Here is a 9,540-nt window from a genome sequence, read left to right on the forward strand (position 1 = left end):
TGCAGAGGGTCTGGGCCGGTTTGCATGCACGTGACCACCCCGCTACATGCCGCTCCCAGGACACGCGGGGCTTCCTGGAGGGCGAGGCGCCCTCTCTGCGGCCTGGCTCACGACACGGTGTCAGATTCCTCTCGGATCCCCGCACCCCCCCTCCCCTGTGGACCTGCGGGAGCCGGAGCACCAGCTGTGCCTCTTGGGCAGATGGCGGAGGGGCTGAGAAGAGCCGGGTGGCGGGGCGAGGGGCCGAGGGGCGGCAGGTACCTTTCTCTCCCGTGGGGCCGACTCTTCCAGGCCTTCCGGGCGCGCCTTTGTCTCCCTTCTCTCCGGCATCCCCTGTGGAAGAAGTCAGCGCGTTTAGGAGCTCCTCTGAGCCCGGATCCAGTGCGATGTGTGGAGGAGCCGCAGCAGGCCAGCCGGGCCCGAGACCTCCTGTCTCCTCCTGACCGCTCCCGTCCCCAGGCGCTTCCGGCCCTCTTCCCACCTCCATCACTGAGGGCTCCGGGGCTTCCTGCCCAAATCTGCATTGGGACTCTGCTTCCGGGCCCTCCTCACCCCTCCAGGGACGAGGTGCCCCTCCAGTGATCCCTCTGGGCTAGCTTGCCCGCTGGCGCCCCTGCCTGCCCTGCTGCCCCTCCGCCCTCACGGCAGCATGAGGAGAGCAGGGGTCTCGGGGATGCCCCACGGCCAGGTGTCCCCCTGGCCTCCCGCCCTGCATCTGGCTGATACACCTGGGGGGTATTAACAGGTGCTCACATCGGCATCCCCTGGTCCCTGCAGCACGCGCCACCCGCCCCCCACCTGCAGCACACGGAGCCACCGGACTCGGGTTCGCTGCCAGGTGTGTCCTCTCAGCCGAGCTGCACGCCCCCCAGGCTTTATGGCGCAGCCACCTGCTATTCCCAGCCTGTCGCTTATCTCATTCAGAACTGAAACGGGGACTCGCGCTGCTTGTCTCCTGATAGCCCACACCTGGCACGCCACACCCCGACCTGATGGCTTCCCCGGGGATGAGTCCCTCCTGCGACTTTCCCAGTTCTGGCCGACACACCGATTGTCCCGGACGGCAAGCCCTGGGCATGGCAGTCACTCTGCCTCCCTCATCAGCGAAGCCTCTGCCCGGCTCTGTGACGTGCGAGGGGCCCAGTCCCTGTCCCACCTGTCTTCTGTCCCAGGCAGACCGCCCTGGGGCTCGTGCAGCTCTGGGGACCGTCCTCACTCGGCTCACGTGGGACCAATGTTTGCACAACGTGGAGACACCGCAGAAGCAGGGCAGGGTGTGGCGGGGGCAGAGCTGGGAGGCCCGAGGGCAGACACCAAGGTCCCCCCACCCTCCCCGTCCCCCCAACTCGAACCCACATCAGAGCCGTCTTCCTAAAACACAGATCCGAGTACGTTACGTCCCTTCTCAAAACCACCAACAGGCGGAAAGTGGTTACAAATGACGCCCCGTCCTGAAAGCCGTCCTCCGTGGGTCTCCTCCTGGAGCCCAGGTGTTCACGGCCACCTCCTCACCTGAGTCTCCAGGTTGCTCCTCCTGGGCCCCTCGCCGCTGACTCTTGTCTCCAGTGACCAGGACCTTTTCCCCATCACAGGGCTCGTCTGCCTCCCCTCTGGGCCGCCCCCCACCCCGTACGGGCAGCGCTGCCAACATCTAGGAACTTCAGCTCCCTGCGATCCTCCCCAGGCGCTCACACTTGGTGAGGCCTTCGCCGGCGTTGCAGATCCCCCAGTGAGATTCCCAGAACTGATGGTGGGGCCGAAGGAGGGGACAGTCCATAGAAACTTAAGTAAACAAAGTGAAAAGGCAAAGTGAGTGCCAACAAAACCTAGAAGACCGGGCTGGCGAGTCGCTGTCACCTTCGGGCCACCGCCCTGAAGGCTCCATCCGGCCTCCAGAGGGTGGGCTGACACGTGCTTAGCGCACATTCGTGGCCCTTAAATCTCTGGGTACTTCACCTTTCTTGAAAAAGGAAATTATTACAACAGCAATGCTTGGAGACACGTGGATAGACCAGCGAGAAACACGAACAGAGTGAGCTCGCCACGCACCCCTCCTCTCCCTGAGGCAGGAAACAGGAAAACTACACCCTTAAAAACAGGACTTTCTAGGACTGTGACCTCACATGGCTTTTATCTCTCTCAGATCATCAGAAAATCCCTCAAACACCGTGCTCTGCTCCCCAAGATTCTGCTTCACGGACGATCGGCCGTACTGGCCTGCGTGTCTCGGCCAGTCCTGGGGGGCAGGCGCCCCGAGCTCCACCGTGGTCCCCGTGGCGGGAGCGTCCAGAGAGCCTCCCTAGCGCCTGGGTGGTGTAAACGCCCCAGCCCCGAGGATGGGGTGCCCTGGGTCCTGGAAGACACCACGTGGGTGTTACTGGAAGGAACTTGGGCGGGTCCCTCGCTGTTCACACCCACACCCGGGGGTGGGGGGCAGCGCGGGAGCCACAGGAGCCGTTGGTGGCAGGGTGCCTCCCGGGCCCGCTGTCTCCTAGTGAGCTGGGCCTCCTCCTTGGGGCCGAGCCCTACGTGTGTTTCTCAAGCACGAAGCTGCCTTCGAGCGCTGGTCGTAGTGGGCAGGGCCCGAGGGGGCGGTTGGCCGGGTCTCCGGGGACCTGCAGAGCGGTGGCCCTGCTGCAAGGACCCAGGACCATATCGCCATAAGCCTCTCCCCCAGGACTTACACAGGTTCTGTACTGTCTGCGCAGGGAGCCCGATGTCCTCTCCCACGCCCTCCCCTTTACCAGGTGTTGATTTGGGACCGATTAGCCGTACACAGTTGGAAGGGACGAGGCATTTCTCTAGCGGGAGGGGCTAACATCCCACGAGTCCTGCTCATTCCCCCTCACTGACAGCCCTCTCCTCCCTCAAGGAAGCGAAGGACCCGTGGCCGGCGTTCACCCCTTGCGGCCTCCCTGCCGATCACGTGAAGACCCACGGCACAAAGCTTTCTGCCTGGATGGCATCTGGGCTCATTCTCGACCCAACAGGGAAGACACACGTCAGGTACTTGGTGCAGGTACTTGGATGTCTTTGCGGCCAGTTGAGGCAGGGCCGTGGATGCTCCTGGCTCTCCGGCACCTGCGTCCACAGCGGACATCACCCCATAGCAGGAGAGGAAGCAGCAAAGTCACGCCACCGAGGAGAAGGTCCCCGGAGGCGTGTGTTAGGTCGCCTTGCTCCTGGGCCAGGAGGAGACCCCCGGTCCTCGCCCCCACCCCCCACACAGAATGGGACGCGGTGAGGTGACAGGCGGGCTAATGACATCACCCCACAACGTGTCCATGAATTTAACGTTTACCTTGAACACACGCAACTTTTACTTGTCAACTATACCTCAGCCAAGCTGGAGAGAACAACAAGACACCAGATTGAAAGGACTTCAGGAAGCTTCTCGGGGCGCCTGGTGGCTCAGTCGGTTGAACGTCCGACTCTTGGTTTCGACTCAGGTCATGATCTCCGGCCTGAGCCCTGCATCGGGATCCACCCTCAGCATGGAGTCTGCTTGGGACTCTCTCCCTCTCTCTGCTCCTCCCCCTACCACGCTCCTTCTCACTCTCTCTCTCTCAAATACATAAATAAACCTTAAAAAAAAGGAAGTTTCACTACTGGAATTGTCCACGGGTGTGGACAGACTACGGCCATCCAGACTAGGGGACAATACTGCTGATTTTTTTCATCGCGGGGTCTGGAATGCACCCCTGCAGCCCCGAGACATCCCACGTGGCTTCTGCATGACCCTGGGGGCCCGTCCTGTTCACTTGCTGGAGGCCAATGTCCTACACGGAGCAGGGTTCATAGAGGCCTCATCCTCTTCCAAGAAGCCCACTCCGGCCCGGCTCACTGAGGCCACCTGCCTGTCCGCCCCTGGCTGGAGCCTGCCCTCGCCGACCCCATCTGCCCTCACAAGGGCCTGGTCCCCGGGGATGTCCAGCTCCGTCCTTGGTGGTGGTCATTCTCATCACGGGTCGACGGCCCCTAGATGTAAGTCTGCTTCCTCCAAGGTCTCCTTACGGAGAATGCCGACGGGATTCCCGCAAAAGGCCCATTTGGCAGAGACCGGGCTCTGGGGCCAGGTCCTTGCAGTCGGAGCGGGAAGGGAGGGGCTGCGTTTGGGGGCAGGGGAGGCAATCGGTGTGAGTCCCAAGCAGGACGCCCAAGCTCGCCAGCCCCCCGCGGGGCACCTGCCCTGTCCCTGTCTCAAGGCTTTTTAAATCCCTTTTGAACACGAGGCCCACACTTTGATCTTGACCTGGGCCCCTGGACTTGTGGAGCTGGTCCTGCTTGGGAATCACAAGGTTTGGAATCTCTTGGGTGCCCTGCGGAGAAACCTGGGGAGATGCGGGGTGCTACTTGCCCGCCGGCTGGTGCCCACCCCACGTCTGGTCTGCAGAGCAAGCTCCACCTGGAGGTAAATTATAGGCAAACCAACCAGAGACAGCTTTTGGGTTTTTTTGTTTGTCTGTTTTTTAAAGAAAGAATTAAGAGCTCTCAGGAACGAGCGTAGGAGCCCTGGCTTCACAGCTCTGTGACCCAATTTGGCAAACCGCTAAATGTCCTTCTCTGCAAAATGCGCCAGATGAGATCGTCTCATTCTGAAAGTCATTTGAGGCGGCGTGTGCGGTGCTTGGAACAAATGTCAGTGGCCCTTATGGGGTCCCTGTGGGCCGAGGTGCAGACAAGCCACTAGCTTCAGAATTACAGAACCCCTTGGCCAAAGGGGGTGTAGACATTACATAGTGCGGCCTTAATTTTGCAGAAGGGGAAACTGAGGCACGCAACACTCAGACCCCCGAGCTTTCAGCCGCACCAGCACTCGGGCCTCAGACACCCTCAGGAGGCCTGGTCCAGGTTACCTTTGAGTCCCGGGACGAGAATGTGCAGGGAGCAAGCGTCTTCCGCCGTCTGCTGAGGACGTCCCAGTGGAAGCAGCCACAGGAAGGCCAGGCCGATCAGAGCCAGGTCCCTCTTCATCACGAGCACCTGCGGGACAGTGGCTCCTGCACGAAGGAAGGGGACACAGTGGTGGGAGCTCAGAAACCGGGGCCGGGCGTGGGCAGCTGTCGGGGCCTGTTTGTCCCTCGTGGGCCCGCCTTCGCCTCCCCTGCCCGGCCACCACCCTGAGGCCTCCATCCTGACGGCGGCCACCAATCCTCGCCCCTGCTGCCCTGTGGCTGATACTCAGCACGCACGAAGGCCCGCGTGTGGGCCTGTGGAAGCTATGACCCTGCGCCCAGAACAGACGGGAGAGCCGCCCAGCTCCCCAGCACAGGCCGGGCCCTCACGGCCCCGGGAGCCGTGCTCCGCGATCGCGTGTCTCCCACGGCTTCCGAGCAGGACTGCACACAGGTGTGTCCATACAGAACGGTGTGCAGCGTGCCTGGCCTCGAGCTTCCCAAGGCACCGGGTCCGCGCGCCCCCTGCTGAGCCCCACCTGCTTCCCTCAGGGTTACGCTGCGGGGCTCACCCGTGTCGCCACGTACAGCCCTGGCTCGTCCATCCTCTGTCATTGAGCACCAGTCCCCAGTGGGAGTGCGACGGGGACAGAGCCAGAAGGCTCAGGAGGACACAGCTGGCCCTGAGTCGCCCCGGGGATGGGTGGCAGCCCCCAGAGACCCAGCACCTGAGACTTTGACCATCAAAGGTCAGCACATCGCTCCCATCTCACAGGTCAGGGGACCAAAGATGAGGGAAACAGCGTTACCCCACTGGTAGGTGGGAAGGTGGGGTTGGGCCGGGCCCCCTGACGCACCTCACCTCTCCCTTTGGCTCCTGCCAGCCACCGGGGTACCAAGCAGCGAGCACCGAGCACTGAGCACCTCCTCACGTCATGAAGTGGGAGTGTGGGAGTGGCAGTGGGATTTTACACTGTGTTTGTTCACACTTGATAGAGAAAGGAGCCGCTATTCCCTACCAAACATGGACACGTGGATCTCCTCTCATTCCCGAAACTGCCTCGAGGGCTGGGGTTCTCACTGGAATGGTGGCTGGAGGCTGGACCCGGATGCCGGCACTGGGCCCACCTGCACCTGCACCTGCACCCGTACCAGTGAACCACGCCATGGAGAGGGAAAAGGGATGAGCTTTGGCCCTTTCGACCTTCCCCGGTCGCTGGGCTTTGTGTCCCGTGCTGGCAACTTGCTGTGGAAGCAGGTGACATGTGAGCACACCTGCAGCTGGGAAAGCGCCGGGGGCCCCGCAGGGTGCTGGAATGGGTGGGTGAGCAGGAGTTCACACCAGCCACACCTGGAGCATCATGTTCTCCAGCTACGGGTTTTCATGTTCCGTGAGGGCTCTTCACGCCTAAGGCCCATGCGGGACTCCTGGGACTAGTGCCTGGGACCCCGGCTGGTGCGGCTCACGGCCCTGCCATCCACCGGGGTCCTAGAATTCCTAACAGTCTCCGGACAGCGGAGCGGCCAGGCCTCTCAGCTAGTGTGTTCTAACTGTAGGGAACTTAGCTGCGGCCTGAGAAGCAAACGTTTGGGTTCTTTCCAGAATGTAGCTCTTTACAGTAATGATAATATAATGTAGGTCAATTGTATCGCAGTTTTGGGACGCCTGGGTGGCTCAGAAGTTGAGCATCTGCCTTCAGCTCAGGCCACGACCCCGGGGTCCCGGGATCGAGTTCTGCATCGGACACACCGCATGGGGCCTGCTTCTCCCTCTGCCTGCATCTCTGCCTTCCTCTGTGTGTCTCATGAATAAATAAATAAAATCTTTTTAAAAAATTGCATCTCAGTTTTTAAAAAGTCACAATAAACATTTGATCCACCTACATTTGAGCTCAAGCCTGTGGATTCTTGCTTTTGTGGTATTTGTGGACGCAGATGGGGCTTGGATTTTTTTAAACATCTCTGGTGTCAAAAGCTGACATGGGAGTTTGCAGCTAGAAGGGGTGCGGTGAGGGGCGAGCCCCTCCCTGTGGCCCTGGCCGCTCACCATCCCCGCATCTCCTGGTGAGCACAGGCCAGGCCTGGGGGGAGCCCCTGCCTGGAGTCCTGGCTCTTCTCTGTCCTCCAGGGAGAGGAAGTCCGCTTGTAAACGGAGAAGCTACAGCCCCTCCAGGTCCTCTGTAAGAACCCTATCTCCATCTCCCAGCCAGAGACCAGGAGGTTCCCACCCTCCCTCCAGCGCAGGAAGCCAAGGTTTCCCAGGGGAAATTCAGTTTGGAAAAATTAGTAGAAGCTCATCGTAAGGGATCCCTGGGTGGCGCAGCGGTTTGGCGCCTGCCTTTGGCCCAGGGCGTGATCCTGGAGACCCCGGATCGAATCCCACATCGGGCTCCCGGTGCATGGAGCCTGCTTCTCCCTCTGCCTATGTCTCTGCCTCTCTCTCTCTCTGTGTGTGACTATCAAAAACAAATAAAAATTAAAAAAAAAAAAAAAAAAAGAAGCTCATCGTAAGAATGAAATACTCTCTGTCTCTCAAATAAATAAAATCTTTAAAAGGAGAGAAAGAGAAAATGAAGTAGACAATTAAAAATAATGTGGCTTGAAAAAAATAAATAAAAAATAAAAATAATGTGGCTTGGGGCACCTGGGTGGCTCAGCGGTTGAGCATCTGCCTTCAGCTCAAGTCATGATCCCAGGACCCTGAGTCCCACATCGGGCTCCCTGCAGGGGCGGGGCCTGCTTCTCCCTCTGCCTGTTTCTGCCTCTCTGTCTCTCGTGATTAATAAATAAAATCTTTGAAAGAAAGAAAGAAAAGAAAGAGGAAGGAAGGAAGGAAGGAAGGAAGGAAGGAAGGAAGGAAGGAAGGAAGGGAGGGAGGGAATGTGGCTTAATTTGCCAAACTTACAATCGTAGGTTTTCATTGAGCACCTGCAGCAGGGCCCAGCACTTAGAGCCGGAGAAGGAGAACCGGAGAGCGGGAGAGCGGGAGAGCCGAGCTGGAAGCCCCAGGGAGCTCCACCAGCGGCCACCCAGCCCGCCCAGGTGCTCACTTCCCGGTGACAAGGGCTCTCCCCAGGGCGCACCCCGACGGCGCCCACACAAAGGAGGAAGAGGCCTTTCCCTAGAGCGAGCTTCCCGCAAACTGCCCGTCCTCTCAGGGGGCAGCCAGGTTTCTCAAGCCCGTGGATGAGCTGGACCCGCAGGGAAGGCCCCGGCTTGGCTCTGCCAGCAGGGATCGTGTCCCAGCAGATGGGAAGTCCGGTGGGGGCCATGTGGGGCCTTCCCCGAGGGGGCTTTTAAATTCCTAAGTCCCCTCCCTCGGGCCTGGAGCGAGGGCCAGTTGTGAGCGCCCGCTGGGCTGGGAGGAAGGGACCCGTCCACCGGCTCTGGCCTCGGGGCCTGCCGAGCCGCACACGTGGCCCGCCCGCCGCTGAGCCCCACGGAGGTCCGGCCTCGGGTCCCCATCACGCGGTCCACGCGGCCCCACACACAGGTGGCAGGCACAGCCCGCTCCTGCTGCCCGGGGACGAGCCTCACGGCCACCTTCCACACCTTTCACACGGGGGTTCGGGCAAACACTGTGCCCCGTCGGAGCCCTCCCGGGCCGTCGGGTGCAGGCAGCCCTCACGCCCGGCCTGCGTCAGCCCGGGAAGTTCCCACCCGGAGCTCCTGAACTGATCAGACCTCGGAAGTCTAGTGCCAGGTTCCTTCAGCCGATTGCACCCTCCGGGGAGACCCGAGAACAGACCCCACGTGCGCCCTCCACCTGAGTCCTCCCCCTGGCCACGTCTGGAACCTCCCGGCCCAGCATATCCCCGCAGACTGACAGGGCCCCCTGCTCCCCGAGGCGGCCAGGGCACCGGCCGAGCATCCCTACCTGCAGCGCACACCAGGCGGAGGGGGCGTCCTGACCGTCGGGGACCCACGGGGACACTGCCTCCCGGAGCCGCATGGCTGCTATTTAGGGAGGCCGCCGAGCCCCACGGGCGGCGAGCGTGGCCTGGGCTGTCAGGCTGCCCAGCGAATCAGCCTGGCGTCTGCTGTGTTATCTGCAAAGCGCTTCCTGTTTGAAATACATCCGCGGGCCTGCGGGAGGGCGGCGGGGGGTGTGGGAACCCTGAAGCAGCCGGGACGCCCTTGCAGCTCTTCACCCCGAGCACCCCATCCCGACCCTGCTGTGGCTGTTCTGCTCTGCTCTTCTCCTTCTGAGAAAATAAGCATGAGGATGGTGGGAATTGAGGAAAGCGGGAGGAGCGGTCATCACCACCCGGTGTCACTTCAGACAGAAACACCTGTGGCTCACACGCTCCCCTCCACGCGCCCCGTGCGGGGTTCCACTTCAAGGCATTTGCTTCTCGTCCCCTGCCTGTCGAGATTGAGCCCACGCGACGCCCAAACTCTCTGCACCCCCAGGGTTTCGGGTCAACGCAGCGTCTCTGTGGTGGGCGGATCTGGCTTCTCTGTAGCCTGGCTCCTGCCCGAGGAGGGGAGGGGGCCTATTTTTTTTTAAGATTTTATTTATTTATTCATTAGAAACACAGAGATAGAGAGAGTCAGAGACACAGGAGGAGGGAGAAGCAGGCTCCGTGCAGGGAGCCCGATGTGGGACTCGATCCTGGGGCTCCAGGATCACGCCCTGGGCTGA

General features: G+C 61.0%; 1 protein-coding gene across 2 annotated transcripts in view; it reads right to left on the reverse strand.

The window, feature by feature from the left end:
• The window catches only part of COLEC11 (collectin subfamily member 11), a 28,634-nt gene extending 19,734 nt beyond the window's left edge, over window positions 1–8,900 (reverse strand). For both annotated transcript variants that reach the window (XM_041756038.1, XM_041756037.1), the window contains exons 1-3: window positions 8,773–8,900; window positions 4,857–5,000; window positions 262–333 (exon numbers count right to left, since the gene is read on the reverse strand). In XM_041756038.1, coding sequence (XP_041611972.1) covers window positions 262–333; window positions 4,857–4,974 — 190 coding nt within the window. In that variant the 5' untranslated portion in view covers window positions 4,975–5,000; window positions 8,773–8,900. The remainder of the gene's footprint in view (window positions 1–261; window positions 334–4,856; window positions 5,001–8,772) is intronic.
• Between the last annotated feature and the right edge of the window lie 640 nt (window positions 8,901–9,540).

This window comes from Vulpes lagopus, chromosome 5, assembly GCF_018345385.1.
Source record: "Vulpes lagopus strain Blue_001 chromosome 5, ASM1834538v1, whole genome shotgun sequence".
Classification (NCBI taxonomy): Eukaryota; Metazoa; Chordata; class Mammalia; order Carnivora; family Canidae; genus Vulpes; species Vulpes lagopus.